The following is a 25,538-nucleotide window of genomic DNA, read 5'->3' on the forward strand; positions in this document are numbered from 1 at the left end:
CTTTTATTAATAACAAAAGACATTGTTACTAACTTCCTTGAAAACCTAGAAAGTGGGGGAAAGGGATATTAGGAGAGAAAGCAGTTGGGCCAAGTGGTAAGCTAGGAAATTCCAGCAAGACCAAAGCTATGTATTTCTATACCTATAGCAATTTGTATTTCTCAAAGTAAGACCTAACGTGAAAACCCAGATCTGACTCCACATTTGATACCATCACTGTAAAGTTTTTACAGACTTGCATTGCTAGCCACTTCTCCCTCTTTGCCTTTTGGAAAAGGGCAGATACTAATCACACACCAGAACTTGCTATCATTTTTGCAGTTGAAAGTTTATTTTATCCTTAATCCACTGGAAAAAAAAATGCTCAAAACTGTGCTCTAATTCCCCTTAGCTATCTTACTCTCCACTAAAACATTAGCATGGAGTGAGAAATAGCTAGTATTCTAAAGAACCCTGGGATTGGAAAAAAAAATGGTCCAAAGACAAACCAAATAGGAGAAAGGGGGTGAAAGGGCCTCACAGAAGCCTTGGGTCACCAAATCTTTACCTACACTCTTCTGAGATGAGGATGACACATGAAGGTGACCCTTGTGGGACGAGAGTGCACAGTAAGCACTTGAGAAGTTGTCTGAACTTAGCAAGATACGGAATTACAGTGTCGCTAATCAAATTTTTATCATTTTTTCAAATATCACAGAAAGAAGTCAATTTTCAGCACCATCCTCAAATGCAAAAAAGAACATCTGCTGTTAGAGCAAGCTCAGAAAACAGTTGTAAGGTAACCTTTTGGTATATTAGTCTCTAATCAGCCTTCAATTTTCTCTTAGAAAATGCTTTATATTTTCAAGCATTGTATCCAGAGTCCTAAATCTCTTTAAAGATATTTGTTATTAAGTTGGTTGACTTTAACAGAAAAAGAGAATTTAAAAAATACTTGCCATATAAGGAGAGGGAGCATTATCATCTGAAACACTGTAGAATGACACTTCAACTGGAAGAGTCAAATGTGTGGGGCAGAAAACACCGCTCGCCCCTACCTCAGCAGTGAAACCATCAACAACGCCGAGAGGATCTAAACGATAGTTCAAGACAGATTCCTGGAAGACAAAATAATTTTTAAGAAATAAACTTAAAAAGTTAAAACATCCATTTTTTTTTTATTTAAAGAAATACATTACTATGCTTTCTGGCACTAGAGAAGTGGTTGCTACCATTGCCACACCCTCATTTCAGATGTCCATCTGACCTGAAATCAACCCCTCCCACCATCCTATAAAGTTTGGCCTCCTCTCACTATTCCAACCCATGCTGAACTCTCCTTGAACTTCACCATTAGTTAGACCTAATTGTTTACTATGTTATTCTTATCTCTGTAAATAAAAATATGGTCTACGAGAGCAGGTAAACATCGGAGATTTTCTAATCCCTCACAGTGCCTATTCATGATGCTGGCCACAGAGATGCAGTTGAAAACAGGTCATATACAGAAGATCCATCAAAAGATAAAGCCAAGCATTTCTAACTTTGAGAAATAATTGCTTCTTAAAAAAATACTGTTGTGGGGCCGGCCCAGTGGCATAGTGGTTATGTTCGCAAGCTCCGCTTTGGTGGCCCGGGGTTCGCAGGTTTGGATCTCAGGCGCGGACCTACACACTGCTTATCAAGCCATGCTGTGGCAGGTGTCCCACATATAAAGTAGAGGAAGATGGGCACGGATGTTAGCTGAGGGCTACTCTTCCTCAGCAAAAAGAGGAGGATTGGCAACAGATGTTAGCTCACGGCTAATCTTCCTCACCAAAAAAAAAAAAAAAATATATATATAGTTGTATGTGACATTTTATTGTTTAGTTTCATTTCAAAAACAGTAAATGCACATTAGAAAAAAACTTAAAAGTATAGAAATGCAAACAGTAGAGAGAAGCTCCTTATTTATTTCTCTCAAGCTCACTTGCTGAGATAACTACTTTTAACAATTTAGTATTTACCTTTCCAGGTATGAAAAACATTTTAAACCTTTTGCAAGCTCTCTTTTATATACATATATCAACACAGATATGCATATATCATGAAACGTGAGTAGCATTTCTTTGATTCAATATTCTTTGAAAAGAAACACTGCAAGCCCTCATGAGTCTAGTGGTCAGTATACTCTAAATGTGAAACAGTGACACCAGCAATTGTAAAGTCCCCTGGTCAAAAAGCTAAGACCAAGAGACCTATGTTACAACCAATCTTCTTTATTCTCCTCCTGCCCTGCAATCAATCTTATCCATACCCTGTTGATTTGACTTCTCAGTCTCGTGGTCTCGGCTCTCTGTTCCACCATCACTAACTTAGATCCTCACAACCTTTCTTCCAAACAAATGCCACATCTTCTAATTAGTCATTCCATCTCTAGTGTATCCTCTGTACTACTGAGAGTTGTTTTCTTTTTTCAAAAAAATGTCTTATATCACTCACCAGTTAAAAACTTTGTTTCCTGCTGTCTATAGGATGAAGTCAAATCTTCATAGCATGGCATATAAGCCCCTCCCTACCTTTCTTGCCTCATCTCTCCCCATTTGCACACGAAGTCTCATGCTCCAGTTCCAGTTGATGCTTTCCAACGTAACCATGCTCTTCTACTACTTTTGCACGTGTGCCTTCGCACACGTAGTTCCCTCTGTCTAGAATCCCTTGCCACTCCCTACACAAATTTACTTGGAAAATTCTACTCATCCTTTGTAACCAAGCTCAAGCGACAGTTCCTCAGTAAAGCTTTCCCCAATTCCTTTAGCAGAGAGAGAAGATATATGAGGACTGAAGAAACTTATATTATGGTGCTAGTTACTTGCCTTTATAAATTATTTACATGTTCATCTTCTCCAGTAGATTTATATTGTATATTATACAGTAAACTTCTCTAAGGCAAAAAACTTAATCATTTAGCTTTGTATTCCTAGCACACAGCAAGACACATAGTAGATGCATGCTAGGCCCTACTCAGTGCAAAACAACAAGAAAAGGAAACAAAAGGCATACAGATTACAAAGAAATAAAACTGTCTCTATTTGTAGATGATATAGGCAGCTATGTAAAAAATCCCAAAGAATCTAAAAAAAAAAAAATCAATAAAATTAATAAGCAAGTTTAGCAAGGTCATAGGTGATTACATATATGTATATATACACACACATATATACACATATGTAAAATCACTTAAATATACAGCAATGAAGAATTGGGAATTCAAAACTTTTTAAGTATAATTTACAGTATCACCAGAAAACATGAAATAATTAAATATAAACCTACAAAAATATGTCTAAGATCTGTATGCTGGAAACTACAAAACACTGATGAAAGAAATCAAAGAATAGCTAAATAAATATAGAGATATACTGTGTTCATGTATCAAAAGATTTAATATTCTTAAGGTGTCAGTTTTCCACAAATTGATCTATATCGGTGCACTTCAAACAAAATCTCAGCAGGCTCTTTTGTAGAAATAGACAAGCTAATTCTAAAATTTATATGAAGAACAGGAACTAGAATAGTTAAAGCAATTGTGAGAAAGAACAACACATTAGAGAACTCACATTACCCAATATCAAGACTAGAATAATTGGACATTCATATTCATAAAAATGAACCTTGACCACACACTTCATACCATCTATATAAAAATAACTCAAAACAGATCACAATTTAAATCTCAGAGCTAAAGCAATAAAACTTCTAGAAGAAAATTTTGTGACCTGGGGTTAGGCCAGTGGTTCTCAACCACGAAACACATGTCAATGTTTTGAGACATTTTCGGTTGCTACAACTAAGGGTGGGGTGTTACTAGAGTCTAGTGGGTAGAGGCCAAAGATTCTGCTAAACACCCTACAATGCATGAGATAGATTCCATAACAAAGAATTATCTGGCTCAAATATCAATAGTGCCAAGGTTGAGAGACCTTGGGTTAGGCAAAGATTTTTTAGAAACAACATCAAAATCAAGATCCCTAAAAGAAAATAATCAACTGGATGTCAATAAAACTAAAATCTTTTGCTCTTCAAGAGACACTGTTACAAAAGTGTAAATCTAAGCATCAGACTTGGAGAAAATATTTGGGAAACGTATGTGCTTAATTGAGAAAGCAAAGCTAAATGAGAAAGCACATAAAAGAGGCTCAACAGTATTAGTCATTAGAGAAATACAAATTAAAACCACAGTACGATACACCTACTGGAATGGCTAAAATTAAAAGACTGACCACTGCAAGCATTGGCAAGCATGTGGAGGAACTAAAACTCTCACACACTGCTGGTGGGAATTAAAAATGGTATAACTACTTTGGAAACCAGTTTGGCAGATTCTTAAAAACTTGAACATGCACTTACCATATGCAGACACTCCATTCTTAGGTAGTTACCAAAGCAAAATGAAAACTTATATCCACACAAAAACTCATACATGAATATTCATAGCAGCTTTATTTGTAATAGCCAAAAACCAAATGATCCAAATGTCTAGAATCAGGTGAATAAATAAACAAACTATGGTATATCCATATAACAGCAATAAAAAGGAAGGAACGCTTGAAATACAGGACAACATGGATAATCTCAAAATAATGACAGTGAATGAAAGAAGCCATTGACCTCAAACTAGAGGTGAATGACTCTACATACATAAAATTCTAGAAAATGCAAGATATTTTACAGTGATAGAAAGCACTGGGATTCCCTCACGTGGGAAAAATAACCCATTTCTAATGGCTGTCAGTATTGTGCTGGACTGAAGTGATGAAAGAAGAGAATCAGGACAGATGAGTCAAACGGATGAGGACAAGGTTTTTGGAGTAGAAAACTCTAAATGGTGGCAAGAAAAAGTTAATAACTAGCCACAGAAATCATTAGACAGCCTTCTACTTGGGTGTACTCTGAGTCAATGTTTCTACACTAAAGCCCCACAAATAATGTCAAAGCATCATGATTCTCTTCAACAACATTACAGGATAAGGCTTTGCTCTGTTTCATGAAACAAAACCAATGTGTCAGTTTAGTAATTTAAGTCTATCCTCTCCTCCATTTTTTAATTGCCATAGAGAGTGAAATTCACTAAGTAGAATAAATGTCTTCTGTAATTTACTGGACAGAGCGTCAAATTCATTATAAATTAAAGAGGATCTATGGGTTGAAGAGTCTCAGAACTCCTCTGTATTTTTCTACTTGAGTCATGTGAAAATGTATGCATACCTGCACAAACAGAATCCTGTGAAAAGAACAATGTAGTGATATTTTAACCATCTTCCCTTTCCTAAGGTTTTCACATATCAGATGCCTCTTTTTCCCCTTATAAATTTTCCTATAATGCAAAGGTTGCAGAGCACTTGACCCTTACAATGGCCTTATGCAATTTTAAATTGATGACAAAGAAGAATAGAGAGTTCAACATCTCTGAACTGATACCTTGAAAGTGACATGGAAAAGAGATCAACTTACCATAAAATATCTTTTCTTTTTATTTCCACTAAAATTTTGAAAGATAGCCTCAAAATTAAAATATTGTTTTAAATAAAGCATACTGTTAATATATCAAACCACAACAATTCCAGTAAAGCTATTTAAATTAAAAATACAAATATTAAATTATTTTTCCATAAAAAACTCACCAATTAAAATCACTTTATAAATGTCATTTCCAGGTTCATCTTTAAGGTTGTTTTCTAATTAAAGACAACTAAACTCATAATACTCGATCTCAAGTAGAAATATTCATATTAAATAAAGTAGCACACGTATCAGAGACCCTTAACCATTTGATTTTTTAAAAATAATCCTCTTATTTTAGAATAGTTAAGTTTTACAGAGAAGTTGCAAATGTAGTACAAAGAACCATTTGATTTTGAAAATCAACCTCCTTGATCATGAAGGGGCTGCTATCAGCCCACCATCATCTCTCCTGGGTCCCAGAGCCAATTTTACCAGGTAAGAAGGTGTGGTCAAGTCAATCCTCCGGCTAGAGTAACGGATACCTTGATCCAACATGATTTTACCTAAGTCCTCTCTTTCCTCTACCAGCTACCCAATCCTAAGATGTCACTGCCAGCAGTTCTCCCAACTTCACTTCTCACAAAAAGGAAAAGGAAAAGGAAAGGAAAGAAAGAAGGTGATTTCAAAGTTTTGGAAAAATACAATTCATTTATTTATTTCCCTTTCACACACAAATGACATAAATGACACACTGAATCCAGGTTAAGAAACGTCAACTCTTAAAATAGTTTCAAAGAACATTACCTCAAAATTTCCCAACAGACTAAGACTCGTTATAGGTGGAGCACTAGAACTCAGAAATGGTCTTTCATGAATATTTGGATCATCTTCAATGTTTAAGCATGGTCGAGGACTATTCAAAAAAAAAACCAAATCAGCAAGTGGACACATTAACCACACATTTTCTAATTTACTTTCGTACAAAATTAAATTAGGAGAATCTGATTAATTTTACTTAAACTACCATAGCGAAAATTTAATCTAACCAAATTTTAAGATATGAAATATCTAGTTTAAAATTCCTGATTAGATTTTATAATCTTTCTTATAATATTTGATAAAGAATATATATAACATCCTATGCAAAAATCCTCAACAAAATATTGGCAAACCGAATACAGCAATACATTAAAAAGATCACACACTATGATCAAGTGGGATTTATACCAGGGACACAGGGATGGTTCAACATCCACAAATCAATCAATGTGATACACCACATTAACAAAACGAGGAATAAAAACCATATGATCATCTCAATAGATGCAGAGAAGGCTTTTGACAAGATCCAACATCATTTATGATAAAAACTCTCAACAAAATGGGTATAGAAGGAAAGTACCTTAACATAATAAATGCCATATATGATAAACCCACAGCCAACAGCACACTCAATGGGGAAAAACTGAAAGCCATCCCTCTGAATACAGGGACAAGACAAGGGTGCCCACTCTCGCCACTCTTATTCAACACAGTACTGGAGGTTCTGGCCAGAGCGATTAGGCAAGAAAAAGGAATAAAAGGAATCCAAATAGGCAACGAAGAAGTGAAACTCTCACTGTTTGCAGATGACATGATCTTACATATAGAAAACCTTAAAGAATCCATTGGAAAACTATTAGAAATAATCAACAACTATAGCCAAGTGGCAGGGTACAAAATCAACTTACAGAAATCAGTTGCATTTCTATATACCAACAACGAACTAACAGAAAGAGAACTCAAGAAGAAAATCCCATTTACAATTGCAACAAAAAGAATAAAATATCTAGGAGTAAATTTAACCAAGGAAGCAAAAGACCTATACAATGAAAACTATAAGACATTATTGAGCGAAATCAATGATGACATAAAGAAATGGAAAGATATTCCAGGCACTTGGATTGGAAGAATAAACATAGTTAAAATGTCCATACTACCTAAAGCAATCTACAGATTCAATGCAATCCCAATCAGAATCCCAAGGACATTCTTCACAGAAATAGAACAAAGAATACTAACATTCATATGGAGCAACAAAAGACCCCATATAGCTAAAGCAATCCTGAAAAAGAACAACAAGGCTGGAGGCATCACAATCCCTGACTTCAAAACATACTACAAAGCGATAGTAATTAAAACAGTATGGTACTGGTACAAAAACAGACACACAGATCAATGGAACAGAATTGAAAGTCCAGAAATAAAACCTCATATCTATGGGCAGCTAATCTTTGACAAAGGAGCTAAGGACATACAGTGGAGAAAGAAAAGTCTCTTCAATAAATGGTGTTGGGAAAACTGGACAGCCATTTGAAAAGAATGAAAGTAGACCACCTTCATTTGCTGTACACAAAAATTAACTGAAAATGGATCAAAGACCTGAAGGTGAGACCTGAAACTATAACACTCTTGGAGGAAAATATAGGTAGTACTCTACTTGCCATCAGCCATAAAGGGATCTTCTTGAATTCCATGTCTACTCAGACAAGGGAAACAAAAGAAAAAATAAACAAGTGGGACTTCATCAGATTAAAGAGCTTCTACAAGGCAAATGAAACCAGGATCAAAATGAATAGGGAACCCACCAGATGGGAAAAAATATTTGCAAATCGTATATCTGACAAGGGATTAATCTCCATAATATATAAAGAACTCACACAACTGAATAACAAACAAACAACCCAATCAAAAAATGGGCAGAGGAAACGAACAGACACTTCTCCAAAGAAGATATACAGATGGCCAATAGGCACATGGAAAGATGCTCAGCATCACTAATCATCAGGGAAATGCAAATCAAAACCACACTAAGATATCACCTTACACCCATTAGAATGGCTATAATCACCAAGACAAACAGCAACAAACGCTGGAGAGGCTGTGAAGAAATGGGAACCCTAATCTACTGCTGGTGGGAATGCAAACTGGTGCAGCCTCTATGGAAAACAGTATGGAGATTCCTCAAAAAGTTAAAAATAGAAATACCTTATGATCCAGCTATCCCACTACTGGGTATCTACCCAACGAACCTGAAATCAACAATCCAAAGAGGCTTATGCACCCCTATCTTCATCGCAGCATTATTCACTACAGCCAAGGCATGGAAGCAACCCAAGTGTCCCTCGACTGATGAATGGACAAAGAAGATGCGGTATATATGTATACATATATATATATACAATGGAATACCACTCAGCCATAAAGAAAGACAAAATCGTCCCATTTGCAACAACCTGGATGGACCTGGAGGGTATTATGTTAAGTGAGATAGGCCAGAAAGAGAAAGACAAACAGGGCATGATTTCACTCATATGTGGAAGATAAACCAACACACACACAGATAGAACTGTTTGGTGGTTACCAGGGGCTAAGGGGGTGGGTGGGGGGTGGGCACAAGGGGTGGAGGGATGCATTTATATGGTGACTGATAAACAATAATGTACAACAAAAATTTCACAATAAAAAAAAATAAAGTACTAAAAAAAAAAAAGAATATAACATCCTAGAAGTTTTCAAGGTGGCATTTATAACATATCACATAGTGACATCTATTGAAAATATGTAATAATGCAGTCTTCTATGGCATCAACCTGCATTTTCAGTTAAAGACGAGAATACAAAGGCAAAATTATGCGACTAAAGTATAATGAGAATATTATTTGTTAATATGGAACAAATTGCCAAGGCTATTTTGCAAAGGCATGTAAGGTAAAGGAGGAGGTGAATGACCAGAAATATGCAAACTCAGTCAAATGTTAAAACCAATGTAAATGTTTATTATGATGACCAATATATAGTAGCTACTCATTGTCTTAATTTCTTCCTCACTTATCCTTAATAACTCCTTGTATGCATGTGTGTGTGAAATCATATTGAAAATGATAACCAACTGGAAAATAAGATTCCTGTTAAAATTTTGATTTTTAAAGTCAACATTATTTACTGTGAAAGACCAGAATTTTGTGTAATACTGTTTCATATTCACAAATGAATTTTATGATAAATACCTTCTAGATGATAAGCTTTTCAGATGCAGTAATGAAGAATCCAGATCAAAGCAACCTGATTGTGTCTTTCTTTGAGGAACCTAAGGTCAAAATAATCATTTGTGACATTTAAAAAGACTATAATTTTTTCTTGATAGAACACTTCTCAAATGAAAGCTGAGCATATCTTAGAAATCATAAAATTCTTCCATAACAGCTTACTTAAAATCATGCTCTTTATTACATATTGTTCTTATGTTCTCATTTTATTAACTAGTATGGAAAGAACAGATGATTTATAAAAGTACTTTTACTAGGTTTTGATTTTTTTAAAAAGCATTTTTTTTTCTAAAACCAAATCTTACATGGAATCCCAATATATAATATTAAGACTTTTACTTTTTTTTTTATAATGTTATTTATTTATTTTTTCCCCCAAAGCCCCAGTAGATAGTTGTATGTCATAGCTGCACATCCTTCTAGTTGCTGTATGTGGGACGTGGCCTCAGCATGGCCGGAGAAGCAGTGCGTCGGTGCGCACCTGGGATCCTAACCTGGGCCGCCAGTAGCGGAGCGCATGCACTTAACCGCTAAGCCACGGGGCCGGCCCTAAGACTTTTACTTTTTTACTTTATATACTTCTATATTTTGCGGGGGAAATAAAAGACTTATAGCTTTAAAATAAAAAGGGAAAAAAAGAATTAAATAGTGATGGGAGCCTGGGGTCCTGCTACCTCTGCTGCTCCTTTGCCCATCCCCACCCCACTGCACATTTCCAAGAACCCTTGGGCTTCACAAACAAGGTTTGAAAAATATTATACTGGATTTTCAACCACTATTGTATATCAGATTACATTTAAGACAAACCACATCGGGGCCGGCCCCATGGCCTAGCGCTTACGTGTGTGCGCTCCGCTACTGGTGGCCCGGGTTCGGAACCCGGGCGCACACCGACGCACCGCTTGTCCAGCCATGCTGAGGCGGCATCCCACATACAGCAACTCGAAGGATGTGCAACTATGACATACAACTATCTACTCGGGCTTTGGGGTGAAAAAGGGAAAAAAAGGAGGAAGATTGGCAATAGACATTAGCCCAGGGCTGGTCTTCCTCAGCAAAAAGAGGAGGATTGGCATGGATGTTAGCTCAGGGCTGATCTTCCCCACAAAAAAAAAAAAAAAAAAAAGACAAACCACCATTTAGCTCAAAATATCATAAAAATGAAAGACCCAAGTGTACATTAAAGGTAAAATCATATATAACACGCAAGTTAGACTTGGTTTCTAGAATTAATATTAAATATGTATAGGGTATCTGAGTGATTAGTCTAATTGGTGACTAAGAAAAAACAGATGATACTGAAAGTTTAAACAACCTCAATATTTTTGAGAGTTATATAGAAGTGCACCATGCTATTTTTTTGTATCAGAACTTCATGTGAAATTTTCAATCTAAACTCTCATGTCTTCAATTCTAGAAAGGTCTCTACCTTCATTTCTTCTAATATTGCATTTTCCTTATTCCATCTACTCCTCCTTTTGCAATTTCTACTAGACTTATACTGAACATTTCATTTTATCCTCCATGCCTCTTTCCTATTTTACCATCTCTTTTCCATACTTCATTCTAGGTGCTTTCTCTTTTTGTGTGTGTGGGGGGAGAGGGGAAGATTGGCCCTGAGCTAACATCTGTTGCCAATCTTCCTCTTTTTTTTTCTTTTTTCTCCCCAAAGCCCCCAGTACATAGTTGTAGTTCCTTCTAGTTTTACTATGTGGGATGCCGCCTCAGCATGGCTTGATGAGCCGTGAGCAGGTCTGTGCCCAGGATCCGAACCAGCAAACCCCGGGCTGCCGAAGTGGAGCACGTGAACTTAACCGCTGCCCCACCAGGCAGGCCCCTAGGTGCTTTCTTTCTTTTTTTTTTTTTAATTTAATTTTTATTTTTTTAAATTTTTGGTGAGGAAGACTTACCCTGAGCCAACATCTATTGCCAATATTCCTCTTTTTGCTGAGGAAGATTGGCTCTGAGCTAACATCTGTGCTCATCTTCCTCTATTTTGTATGTGGGATGCCACCACAGCATGGCTTGATGAGCAGTGTGTCAGTCTGTGCCCAGGATTCAAACCTGCGAACCCTGGGCCGCCAAAGCAAGTGTGCCAACTTAACCACTATGCCACTGAGCCAGCCCCTCCAGGTGCTGTTTTTTTTTTGTGTGAGGAAGATCAGCCCTGTGCTAACATCTGCCATTCCTCCTCTTTTCTTTCTTTCTTTCTTTCTTTCTTTTTTTTTTTGCTGAGGAAGACTGGTCCTGGGCTAACATCCATGCCCATATTCCTCCACTTTATATGGGACACCGCCACAGCATGGCTTGCCAAGCGGTGCGTCAGTGCGTGCCCGGGGTTCTGAACTGGTGAACTCCAGGCCGTTGCAGTGCAGCACACGCACTTAACCGCTTGCACCACCGGGCCTGCCCCTCCAGGTGCTTTCTTAATATCTGTCTATCCATTCACTAAATCTCTATTCAACTGATTCCAGTCCACTGTTTAATCCATCTCTATGTGTATGCACACTTGTGTCTATACTTCAATTATAATATTTTTCATATTTAGAATTTCTATTTAGTTCTTTTTCAAATCCATGTGTTCTTTCACCTCAATGTCCTATCTTTACTTTATCTCTTGGAACTTTTTTTTTTTTTTTGTGAGGAAGATCAGCCCTGAGCTAACATCCAATGCCAACCCTCCTCTTTTTGCTGAGGAAGATCCGCCCTGGGCTAAGATCCATGCCCATCTTTCTCTACTTTATATGGGACGCCACCACAGCATGGCTTGACAAGCGGTGCATTGGTGCGCGTCCGGGATCCAAACCTGCAACCTCCAGGTCTCCAAAGCGGAGTACGTGCACTTAACCACTGCCCCACCGGGGCAGCCCCTTGGAACATTCTAAAAACAGAATTATTTTTGACTCTCTTTCAGGCTGCTCTGATAACAAGATTTCTAAATGTGAATTCTCCCACTTCTTGCTCCTGTTGATTTTTTTAAGGTGCTCTGTAATTTATTTTTCTCTGAGATCATCTTCAGCAAGAGTTATCTTCCATGAAAATAAATCTTTGGCGCCATGGGTTATAAATGTGGGATAGTTTCGGGGCCAGCCCTGTGGCTTAGCGGTTAAGTGCGCGCGCTCTGCTACTGGCAGCCTGGGTTCAGATCCCAGGCGCGCACCCACGTACCGCTTGTCTGGCCATGCTGAGGCCGCGTCCCACACGCAGCAACTAGAAGGATGTGCAACTATGACATGCTGCTGGGGCTTTGGGGAACAAAAAGGAGGATTTGCAATACATGTTAGCTCAGGGCTGGTCTTCCTCAGCAAAAAGAGGAGGATTGCCATGGATGTTAGCTCAGGCTGATCTTCCTCACAAAAAAAACAAAAAATGTGGGATAGTTTCATGTTTCCTCTGCTGGGACCCAGTGGATTTCATAGGTTTCAATGGTTATTTTATGTTTTTAGTTATTGGTTATTTAGTTTTATGGTTATTTCTTAGCTAGATGTTTCTGAACCTCACAGACAGTACAAATTCAGAACCCCTACCATGGGTAGCTTAGGCTTAGATCCAAATTCTTTTGGGGGCTTCTTTTCCCACCTAGTCTCCACCTCCCTGTTATACTCTTGAGTAAACAGGTGAATTTTTTTCTCCTCTCCCATTTTTAGAAGGGCAGTCTTCCCCTGTTTCTAGTCTTGTGAAGAGTTTGGTTTTAGGCCCCAGCTATGATTGGTACAGACTTGTAGCCTTGACTCCTGTCCCAGCAGGGGCATTAAACTCTGGCACTATACTAAGTTCAGATATCCTAGAGGGCCATAATTCGCCTCGAATTAGTATTTGGAGATTTACTTTTCTTACTCTTACACTACATTATGTATTTAGAAGTTCTGTTGTATTTTACCCAGGATTTCTGTATTTGGGAAGCAGTAAGGGTCTTCCTGTATCAACTCAGTCTACCACATTGAACAGAAGTCTGTAGTGCTTTTTACGTCACCATGATGCTGATACTTTTTTCCTGATTACTTGGGCATTTTGAAAGTACCTCATAGGCAGGTCAAACATTTGGCATTATTTTAAATTGCTTGGAATTCAACTCTAAAATAAACACCTAAAGTCCAGTTATAAATTGAAATTCTAGATCTCTTATTCAATAATTATTTTCTGAACATATGCCAGATACTATATCCTTTGAGTTTATTTAAAAAAAAAAACAGACATAACAAAAGTAATCTTATGTCAGTAGCACAATATATATGTTTTTAGTTCTGCTATGATATTGGCTGTTTATCTCAGCTTTAACTGAAATGGCAGCTGTACCATCTAAGTAACTACACAAGAGTGCTTACTATGTGTCAGGAATGACACTAATCCTCCTCACAACACTAAGGTAGGCATTATCACCCCCTTTTTACAGATGAGGAAACTCAAGCTCAGACAGATTGTATTACTTATCTAATGTGACACAGCTACGCTGAGGTCAGTGCGACTCCAAAGTGACGCTCTTAACCATTGCACTCAGATCTATAAATCTATTTGCAAATGTAGAGTGGGGATATGTATATGTCTCAGAGTAAGATTATTAAGTGTCTGGGATCCAAGTCAAAGACAGTCAGGAATTTGATTCCCAAATGACCCAACTGGTAGTGTCAACCAGCTTCGGTACTAAGATATAAATTTATTTATAGAAAATCCACTTGACACTATTTTCTTTTTTTTTGTGAGGAAGATCAGCCCTGAGCTAACATCCGTGCTAATCCTCCTCTTTTTGCTGAGGAAGACCGGCTCTGAGCTAACATCTATTGCCAATCTTCCTCCTTTTTGTTCCCCAAAGCCCCAGTAGATAGTTGTATGTCATAGGTGCACATCCTTCTAGTTGCTGTATGTGGGACACGGCCTCAGCATGGCTGGAGAAGCGGTGCGTCGGTGCACGCCCGGGATCCGAACCCGGGCCGCCAGTAGCAGAGTGCGCACTCTTAACCGCTAAGCCACAGGGCCGGCCCTGACACTATTTTCTTTACATTTAGTAATAATTAAAATGCTAGACACAAGAATTTCAGAGAAATTTTATAATCCTAATATAATACATTTTATTTTTTATAATTTTTTTTAAATGTTATTTATTTATTCCCCCAAAGCCCCAGTAGATAGCTGTATGTCATAGCTGCACATCCTTCTAGTTGCTGTATGTGGGACGTGGCCTCAGCATGGCCGGAGAAGCGGTGCGTCGGTGTGCGCCCGGGATCTGAACCCGGGCCGCCAGCAGCGGAGCGCGCACACTTAACCGCTAAGCCATGGGGCCAGCCCAATAATAAATTTCATTTTTATTCACTTTTTTCAGCCTTTTCCCATATTAAGCTATTCTCTAGCTGTTCAATGTATCAAAAAATAAAAAGTTTTCCAACTAGAAACTTATCTTAAAGGTATGTAAAATTTTTTCAATTAAAATCTGGATAAAATTATTTAGAAACATTTTAGATGTTTGCGGGTTCTAAACATGAGATAAGAGAAAAACACTTACGGGACTTGAAAGAAGAGGCAATCCAGTTCGAGGATGAAAGGCCCTGGTGGAGGTTCCATCCAAGGAATGAAAATTATGTTTCTGCCAGACACTTGAATGTTTTAGTGGTATAGTCCTCTGCTAGGAAAAAAGTTAGATTTTAATGGTAATATTTAAATATTTTTTGGTTTTAGACTTATTCCTAATATGTACCGAGGTATTACATCCTTGATGGTGAAGCTAATGATCTATGTATCTTTTATCTCTACATACACGCACATATATACATATACATAAACACATACACTTTAATCAGAAAACAGTGTCTAAGAGTTTTTTTCTAACATGCTAAATAGACTCACATATTCTACAGAAAGTATGTCCAAATACAATTACCTTTTCACCATATAGTCATATTTATAAATACTCGGAGTCTAGCATCTAATAAGCTAATATTTGATTCTTTTAATTTGTGAAAACTACTCAGGTGGAAAAAATAGCATAATATTCTAAAACATAAAACTATGTCAATATCAAGATCTATCCTCAGAGGATATAATTTGGTGGGGCATGATACAGAAATATAATAAACATGAATTAAAAAATATATCTAATGCTGTCACTGTACCATGTTTTTAAAGTGATACAGGAAACAGGCTAATCTTAGGAATTTAGGCAAGTTTATAACCAAAAACCAGAAATTCAAAAAAACACATGAATAAAAATCAGAAAAGACTAATTGGGTCCTGGTTCTACCATTTATTAGCTTTGTGAGCTTGCACAAGTTACTCAACCTCTCCAGGCCTAGGGTCCTCATTTGTAAACCAGAGTTAGTAATAGCACCTAACCTCATAGTGTAGTGGAAGAATTAAGTAAGCCAACATGTGTAAAATATTCAGAAGACTGCCTGGGCACATAAGTAGATGCTGTATGATTACATTTAAAACAAGTGCATGAAAAAGGGAATCTTAGTGGCTTGAAAAATACCATGGCCAAATTAAGCCTCCCTATTAGGTACCAGAAAGGATCACGAATAGCCAATATTCTTAAGGCCAGAGTAGGTTTTTGTGACAATTACAGTTTTAGGAAATTGGAAACTACCGTTTGATTAAACCCCTATGTTAGAAAGAGGAGATCTTCTGTTGAAAGATATAAATTGGAAACATGGCACAATTTTATAACTCTAATGTCCGGCAAAGTAATCTGAGTGATAAAGAAGGTGAACCAAGGTCATTCAGGTTTGGATCAAGGCAGTTAACAAGTAGTTTTCCATATAATTGAGATATAAATTTGTCATACTACTTGGAGAAATAAAGGAAATTTGAACCTAATAATTTTCTAAAGTTAAAAAGTGGTTTGGTGGAAAGTCAAATAAAATGGGAATTTATCTTTTATTTATATAGTTGCATTACAGGTTTACAAAATATTTTAAAATCTATTATTTGATTGTCACCACAACTCTGAGATAGGCAGAAGAGATTTATCTTTCTTCTTTTAAAATTGAGGAGACTGAGGTTTTTAGAAGTTACATGACGTATTCAGAGTCACTCACAGACCAAATTGTGAAGTCAGGACTGCAACCGAGGTGTTTTGACCAACAGCCTAGTGATTTTGCTATAGATGTTCCTAAAATCTCTGAGCAGTAACACAATGGGCATGCTGCTTGTACTAGGCCAGACCTGCTAACAAACAATATGTTATACTGAGTTCCATTTCTGACTCTTATTTATTCTCCAGCAATTTTCACAGTATTGAAATAAAAAAGGGCAACAGGAAGAATTTACCTAGCATTTGCTCTCAAGTGGGTGAGTTATTCACAAGGATGTCAATACTAGTTCTATAGCAGGTTTATTCTATCAGACTGTTGTTCTATAGATAATGGGTACCTTGGGCCTTTATAACTAGACCTCCCATAAACAAAATTCAAACCACAACAAATACTTGAGAATTATATTTGAAATATTAACTATTACCTACCAACACCTCTGTATGATTCAGTCGTTCACACGTAGACAAACAGTCTTTTATACTCTTTCTCTGAGAACAATTTTGAGATTTTTCATCAGTTGGATCTTCTTTTTTATCCTGTTCATTTTTTAATTGGTCTGGCTTTTTGCACTTGAAACTTTCATTATCTTTATTGAGATAATTTTCAATACTATTAAGTTGAGTATTAGGCCTTTTTGAGTCTTTATTTGAGCACTTGTTTTCATGTTTGTTCAAATATCCAGACATTTTCAACACAGTACCTTTTATTTTCGAGTCATTTTTTTTTGAATTATCAAATTGGTGACTGTTAAAAGATTCTGGATTACAATTTTCATTTATTATTATTTTTTCCTTACACTTATTTGGGCAAATCTGTTTGTCAATACTGTTGCAATTTGAATACTGTTTATCAATTCCACTGCTAATTTCTTGCTCCTTAAATTGACACTCGGAAAGTGTATTTTCCAATCTGATTGTCAAATCTAAGTTATTTTCTCTGCAATGAGACATATTTGAGGGAGTCAATAAATTAGTGGCTTTGCTCTGTGTCTCTTGACACGTACTTTGGATGACTTCACCAGGATTGTCCTGATACAGATTTCTTGTTTGAAGTTTCAAAGAAGACTTGACTTTACTATTGCATTTAAAAGAACTAAAAGATTTATTAGGTTTTAAGTTTTTCCCTTCACTATCTTCTAACAAGGAAAATTTTGCGTTAGAAATGGAAACAGAGGCATCATCCTTGTTCTTCTTCAACAAATTTTTGTCTTCATACGAACTCCTAAACACTTTAGAAGGAACCAAACTGGAGTCATGCATTTTGAATGACTGCCGGGGCATATGTGATGCCGTTGGATCAATATGCTCCAAGTGTTGAGCAATCCTTGCAATAACATCTTGCCGCTCCTGGAATAAAGAGTCTATCAAAGGATTAGTCTCACTAACAGGCTGACGAGAATAAAGACTATTAGAAATGCAAGTCTCATTTTGAGGAGTTTCTGGTTTTACTCGAATTTTCTCCTCATTGGTGTCTTCTGAGGAAGTAAGCTCTGGACTACCAAAAGAAATGGAGAAAGTTTCTTTACATTTTCTCACATTTTCATTTTCCTGTGAAACTCGGAAAAATTTTGAATTAAGTGAACTAGATTCTTGCGTATTAAATGGATGTCCAGATACATGTGAAGCACTTGGATCACAATGAATCAAATGCTGAGCAATTCTCGCAATAACTTCTTGTCGCTCCTGAATTAAAGAGCCTATTAAAGGATTAGTCTCACCAACTGACTGCCAGGAACTCTGGCGGCTAGAGACACTGGAATCAATCATTGAAAATGATTTTAAAGTTCTCACCGATGTTTCATGTGACTTTTTGTCTCCTATACCACTGAAGCCCAGAATACTGGCTTGAGACGTTCCATAGTCAGATTTACTGCCAGTGCCTGGATATAGTTTGACATTTTTGACAGCTGCAGTATGTTCTGGAGTTGTACCATTTTTTGCATGTAGTATACTTTCAGGTGCCATGGTCCAAGTTTGTTTGCTACACAGACGCTGTGAACTATTTGTACCACACTGTTCTGCTTCACTAGAACCTCGGTGCTGATGGGTTTTAAGTTCGTGTTCTTGAATTCTTTTCTCATAAAGGCCAATATTAGTGTGAATACTACAGGTCAAAACTGGGTAATTAGATTGTCTGGGCAAGGACTGAACGCTGACTTTCAAGGCCACATTGTGAGAAACATTGGGAACAGGAAACACATGTTCGATTGGAGTCTGTGAAAAATTCCACTGTAGGTCTACATCAGCAGCACTGATTCTAGAATAACACAGAAAAATACGGAATCAATGGATTATAAAATTTATATCATTATTGTATATTATTAAAAAAATTTTAAACTGTCATATACTTATCTTTGTCTGCATTAATTACTATTGAGGTTTTACTTGTAGCTACTTTACCATGCATGTCATTCTGACAAAACCAACAAAAGTAGTACAATAGATTATGCCTAGAATAGAGATGATCTTCTTTGTAATAACACTAGACCACTTAAGCATTAAAGCTAAAGATTATCATGATTTAAAATTATTTGTCAAAATAGAAAAAAAAGGACTTTGTATTTAGTCCTAAATAAATGGATTCAGCTAATTCTATTGTGCAAGGTGATTAAGACATACTCTCTCTCTCATGGCTACTTGCTTAAAGAGACAATTAGTTGCTCAGAAGCCAGTATGTTTATAGTTTTCAAGATGCCAAAAATTAAGTTCACCATTATGGAAATTCAGCAGCCCAGAAAGTTTTTCCACTTTATTTATAACGGCATCCATTGTTGGTTCTCTAAAGTAAGCTTAAAAGCTCTCTGAAAACTATTCTACACCAAATTTAACCCAAGAAGCAAAATTCATACTGATTCACATCTAAATTTCTCTAACTTGTTTTGAGAAAAACTTCAGTAAATTTTATCCACTTATACTTAGAAATGAAGGAAATGAACTATTTAAAAGGTAAACATCATTCAGTAGCTAACCAATGTAGTTGAATACACACTGCGTTTTTTTTGCCCTAGACATACCTGTAAAGAATATTTCGTGGAATAGCACCATGAGAAACACTCAGCCAAGCACTTAATTGAGAAAAAAACACAAATGAGCGGACAGCCAATAGAAGAGTCTTCTCCTCAATAAATCGATCACCACTCCTAAGGGAAGTAAAAAAGCATCATCTAAACGTCAGCAAGTACAAAATGACTGTATTTTAGAAAGATAGAAGCTGAAATAAACGTATCACTCAGGATGTGTGCTTTCAAAAGCAGAGGAGTGCATATACCGGTGTCACTTGAAGTCACTTAAGCACTAAATTTCTAAATTTTATTACATAAATAGAAGGATTCAAAGATATGATATATTACTAAAATGATTTATAGAAAGTAATGGAAAACCCGATTTACCAAGAACAACTTCAAACAGTTCAACAACTTACTGGCGAGGAACTGGCTCCAATATCCATCTCTCTAGTAGTAATGCATCTTGCTTAATTGCAGGATCATTTAGATCAATTCCTTCTGTCGTGGGCCCATCATCGCTGTAGCAGCAGTCTGGCAGGAGCATCACTTCCACCATGATTGGAAGGTTATTCTTCCACAACAACGTGACCTCAGACCTGGTTCGTCTGGCTTGGCGACACTTAGAGAAAATGAATATAACCAAAATGTCTCAATAACTCACCCAATTTTATGTTTAAATTTGAACATTATAATTGTAAAGTACATATCTGTATGAGAAATGAGTCATCTAGTGGGGAGCTTTGCTCAGGCTTGTCTGTTTAGGTTTCCTCATTAAATAATGGATTAACACCAGTGAGCTCTCTAGTGCAGGGATTACCATTGAACAATATTTATGATGCAAATTTTCTTGGGGAGGATACCTTTGCTCTATCTTGTAGAGAAAGAGCTGCCATATAAAATGTCTGGCAGGCCTTGAGGTGGCCCAGCCTTGCCTCGTTTGTTAATTACATCATCATTACAGAGGAAAGATTCATTCTAAGCGAAGACCAAAATATTAAAAACTCATTTTCATTAAATGTTCAAAATAGACAAGATTTTAAAAGTTTAACATTTTGGACTATATTTAAGAAACTAACTGGGAGAAAAATCCTTAAAGCAAAGTATACACTACCTACAAAATAATTATTTTTAACAGTAAAACGTTAATATGATAGCAAAAAGTATCCTCCCATAAAAAAAAAAAAAAGGAATTTAAGAAGGAAATTGGTTAACGAGGAGAAAATAATCATGAACATCAATCTACTAGATAAACAAGAACATAAAGTAGATGAGCCAGGATTGAGACTCTAAAAATAAAGAAAGGTAAATCACAGTAGCAAAGATAATCTTCAATCTGGTGCGTGAGAAGGCAGGTATGAAATTGGCTGCCCACCTGCCTGCTGATCAGCAAAGCTACCTACTGTGCCTTCAAGAGCCATGTTTAAGAGCCAAAGTTATTAGCTATGGTCCAGGATTAGGATTTTTTCTCTATGGTTTCGACCAATTCTATATTTAAATGTAAACATTATAATTGTGATCTAACAAAGGTAATGTCAGAATTTAAACTAGTTTATATAAAGGATAAATAAAAGGCATTCAACACACAATTCTCACCTGGGCCAGCTTGTCACTACATTCATGTTTGGTAGTTACTGGGTAACAGGACTGTGCTGGAGGGCAATGGAAACTTTCCGTGCGACCTTTCACAGAACATTCAGGTGTTCGTCCTTCTGTTATTAACAAGGCCAAAGAGACCAAGAACTCTTCTGCATCATATTCAAAATATTCATCTAGAGTATCTGGTGTTTAAAAAAAAAAAAAAAGAAGAGTCCTTGCTTTAATGTACTCTTGATAATTCATCTTTTACACCTAAAATAACTCATGTCACGTTCCATATTCAAGTACACTCACTAACAAAAAGTGAAAAAAGAATAAAAATGAGGCAACTAAAATACAGTAAATCTTAATTCACAGGGTACACAGAGTCAGGAGATGATGGATAACTCCAAATTCCAGTCAAGACAAAGCTAGTTAAAACTATGGCATAAAATTGTTTTTATGTAAACTTCAGTTAAAATAGCTAAGATTTAGGAATATGTTTATAATCCGATAGGTAATTGTATTTTTGGATGTCAAGTACAATAGTTTTCAGATGCAAAACTTCACCAATAGCCAAAAGGTTAAAAGGTCTCATGTCATATATTTTTAGCTAAGATGTTTTATTACTACTATTAAATATTAGGAAAAAATGCAGATCCAAATGCATGTTTCTTCCTTTCTCTCCCTTCTCCCTTAACTAGTTCCTTGTTCTCACAGCCCTAGTTCTGTGATGTGGACATTCAAAAGCCATGGGGGCCTTTTCTGTCTTTGCTATACAGTTGCAGAAGTTTCAGAGGGAGACCTGCTTTTAACAATCCAGCAGGAGATGCAGGCCCATACTGCAATATATGAAGTGTGATATTTTTTGGTTACTACCCAGTTCCAAACAATCTAACCTGCAGATGTTTTCACTTAGTTGTGGTAATTTTTAAATTTCTCAAAAGTGCTCTAATTTTTTTAAATAGTTTTAATTTTCAAAATTGTTAGCCTGCTGCACAGGTTGCACACGTACACACACATGCACACACAAAATTCAATTTGTTGTGCAATCCAATTAAGCAACATATATTTTAAGTGCCTACTACACTATATTAGGTGATGGGGGACAAAGAGTTGTACTGCACATAGGTCCTAGTCTCAAAGGGCTTATGAGTCAGAGATGATTTTAAAAACAAATAGGATACTGCAGCATAATAAATTCCAAAGAAGTTCAGATGACAGTGGTAAAATTTTGCAAAAGAGGTAGGTGCTGAGCAGACCCATGAGACAGAAAGTGCAACTTGAATGGAGAATTTGTATAGGGAAAGTGTGGAAAAGGCAAGACTGGAGCCAGAAGAGCCTGCAAGGGTATGATGATGAACGCCTGCTTCTAGCCTTGGGAAGGCTCATTAGAAAAAGGAGGAGGCTTGAGAGCCAACTTTATTGAGTTGGTATTTTAAGACCATTCAGAAAAGTTTTCCCTGAAATGACCATTTACAACACATAAAATAACAGCCAACACTTAATAACATTGTCAGGCATTGGCAGTTCTAAGTACTTTCTATACATTAACTCATTTACTCCTCACAGCAGCTCTAGAAGGTAGGGACTATTACCAGCATTTTACAGATAACTGTGGCATAGAGAGGTTAAATAACCTGCCAAAGATCACCAGCTGGGAAATAGCAAAGTTGGAATTTGAACCTACACAGCCTGGCTTCAGAAACTGGGTACTTAACCACCCCCTACATGTTTTCTTTCATTGTGGCTAGACATTTTGCTTTTACATACTTTAATATATGTTTATGAAAATAATATTCGACATACATTTTAATAATACATTTTAGAATATTTATTGTATATAATTAGTTTCTAGGAATAGGATCCCAATTTATAATAACGACCCAACTGGGAAAAAAAGGTCTCAATTTTCAAGCTTCCTCCAGGAATCAATTAGGTCATAAGTCAAGGGTCTCCTGGTCTCCTGGGACTCACTGAATTAAATCATGGTGTCCTTCAGAAGGAAGCAAAAAATGTAAAAAGGAATCCATTCAATCCTTTTCTCTGGTGGTTCTGTGGGTTTTCAAGGCCAGCTCAGGCTTGCCATAGGCTACAAGGCAGGCTCCTGGGAGATTTCTCTGGGCTCTTCCTATTCCGTCCCTCAGTTAGTAGGATAATCCTGGAGAGTTAAGAATTGTGGCAGAGCAGTGGCTCCTAATCTATGGAATGTTAAGTGATACCAAGATGCCAGCTACTCCACATGAGTACCAAGGATGGTCCATAGCCTAAGTAACGTCTCATATGTATGTGCTACTACTTTAAAAAAAAAGATCTATAGTGTTTCTGCTGCTGAGAGAAAACTACTAGGTCAGATTAGGAAAGGGGGAAGGGCATATGAAGTGGGGAGTATAAGAGGGAGTGTTTTTGTTGTCTTTTGGGCTACCAGGACTCCGTGACTTGTTATCCTTATGCCTGAAAAACCATACAGTCATGTGTCGCTTAACAATGGGGATGCGTTCTGAGAAATGCGTCGTTAGGCGATTTTGTCCTTGTGTGAACCACATAGAGTATACTTACACAAACGTGGATGGTATAGCCTACTACATACCTAGCCTACATGGTATAGCTATTGCTCCTAGGCTACAAACCTTTACAGCATATTACTGTTCTGAATATTGTAGGCAAGTGTAACACAATGGTAAGTATTTGTGTATCTAAAATAGAAAAGATACAGTAAAAATATGGTATAAAAGCTAAAAAATGGTACACCTGTATAGGGCACTTACTATGAATGGAGCTTTCAGGACTGGAAGTTGTTCTGGGGGAGTCAGTGAGTGAGCGGTGAATGTGCAGGCCTAGGACATCACTGTACACTACTGTAGACTTTATAACACTGTACAGTTAAGCTACACTAAATTTATTAAAAAATATTTTTCTTTCTTCAATAATAAATTAACCTGAGCTTACTGTAACATTTTTACTTTATAAACTTTTAAATTTGACTCTTTTGTAATGACACTTAGCTTAAAACACAAACACATCGTGCAGCTGTACAAAATATTTTTTCTTTATATCCTTATTCTATAAGCTTTTTTCTATCCTAAATTTTTTTTTTTAGCTTTTTTTTGCTAAAAACTAAGAAACAAACACACACAGTAGCCTAGGCCTACACAAGGTCAGGATCATCAATATCACTATCTTTCTCCTCCATATCTTGTCCTACTGGAAGGTCTTCAGGGACAATAATGTGCATGGAGCTGTCCTCTCCTATAGCAATGTCTTCTTCTGGAATACCTCCTGAAGGACCTGCCTGAGGCAAGTCTTTTCAGAAATACGTCCATGGTGGTTTGCTTGGTTTTTTTCTTGTTTTCATCATTGATTTGCTGGTAAGCAGATAATGTACCGTGAACATTCCTCTCTATTAATGAACACCTTTCAGTGTTGGAGTCCATGTTTACAAACTTCTTAAGGAGCTTGTTGAGGTCTGCAAAAGCTTCTGCTAAACCCTTCACTGGGAATTTTCTTGGAGGTTCTCCTTTTTCTTCTCCTGCAGTTTCCTTTTCTCTTGCGTCTTCTTCAGCTATGCATTCCTGTTCCAGTTCCAGCAACTCCTCATCAGTCAATTCCTCAGGAACCACTTCTAGGAGCTCCTCAATGTCATATCTATACTCAGGTTACTCAGGTTAAACTTGTTTGCCATCTCAACCACAACCTTGTTCATTTTTGCAACCTCCTCATCCTTGGCAAATCCTTTGAAGTCATAGATGAACCTCCAGAGTATCTTCTTCCAGATGCCACTCATACACTCCTTGGTGACATCACCCTAAGGCCAAGCAAGGCTCTTGACGTAGTCATAGATTTTGTAGTCCTTCCAGAATTGTATTAGCGTCTTCCTCAGCTGCATTAATAGCCTGGGAAAGGTCTTCCTCAGGTAGGAGGCCTTAAAAGCTGCTATCACTCCTTGATCCATTAGTTGAATCAAAGTGGTGGTGTTTGGAAGGAGAAACACTGCTTTGATGTTGGGATGAAAATCACCAATAAAAGGAGGATGTCTGGGAGCATGATCAACATAAGCAAAATCTTGAAAGGTATGTTATTCTCCAATCAATACTTCTCCATTTCACTGGCATAGCAATTCAGGAGGGCATCTTGGCAGAGGAGTTGGGTCATCCATGACTTCTTATTGTTCCTGTAGTACACTGGTAGTGTGTGCTTACTGATATACTTGAAGGCCCTGGGGTTCTCATTGTGCCAGATCACAAAGGGTTTCAATTTGTAGCCTGAAACGTTGCTCCCAAGCAAGACTGTTATCCTGCCCTTAAAAGCCATATGGGACCACCATCATATATGCAGTCCATTGTTGACCAAATTGTCATTATGTGGCTCCTGACTGTCATTCAT

General features: G+C 37.0%; 1 protein-coding gene across 3 annotated transcripts in view; it reads right to left on the reverse strand.

Moving 5' to 3' along the window:
- The window catches only part of ATOSA (atos homolog A), a 96,844-nt gene that overhangs the window by 9,448 nt on the left and 61,858 nt on the right, over positions 1-25,538 (reverse strand). The window contains exons 3-11 of one of the 3 annotated variants that reach the window (XR_009220055.1): positions 21,174-21,358; positions 19,997-20,199; positions 19,590-19,715; positions 17,005-18,832; positions 15,049-15,168; positions 9,513-9,592; positions 6,268-6,376; positions 2,461-3,092; positions 1,015-1,097 (exon numbers count right to left, since the gene is read on the reverse strand). Coding sequence is in view for 2 of the 3 variants with exons in the window: in XM_058541603.1 (XP_058397586.1) it covers positions 939-1,097; positions 6,268-6,376; positions 9,513-9,592; positions 15,049-15,168; positions 17,005-18,832; positions 19,590-19,715; positions 19,997-20,199; positions 21,174-21,358 (2,810 nt within the window). In the remaining variant the exon portion in view is untranslated. Of the gene's footprint in view, positions 1-938; positions 1,098-2,460; positions 3,093-6,267; positions 6,377-9,512; positions 9,593-15,048; positions 15,169-17,004; positions 18,833-19,589; positions 19,716-19,996; positions 20,200-21,173; positions 21,359-25,538 lie in introns of those variants that run through there. The other 2 variants (XM_058541604.1, XM_058541603.1) reach the window with 2 other exon arrangements.

This window comes from Diceros bicornis, chromosome 5 (assembly GCF_020826845.1).
Source record: "Diceros bicornis minor isolate mBicDic1 chromosome 5, mDicBic1.mat.cur, whole genome shotgun sequence".
NCBI classification, from domain to species: domain Eukaryota; kingdom Metazoa; phylum Chordata; class Mammalia; order Perissodactyla; family Rhinocerotidae; genus Diceros; species Diceros bicornis.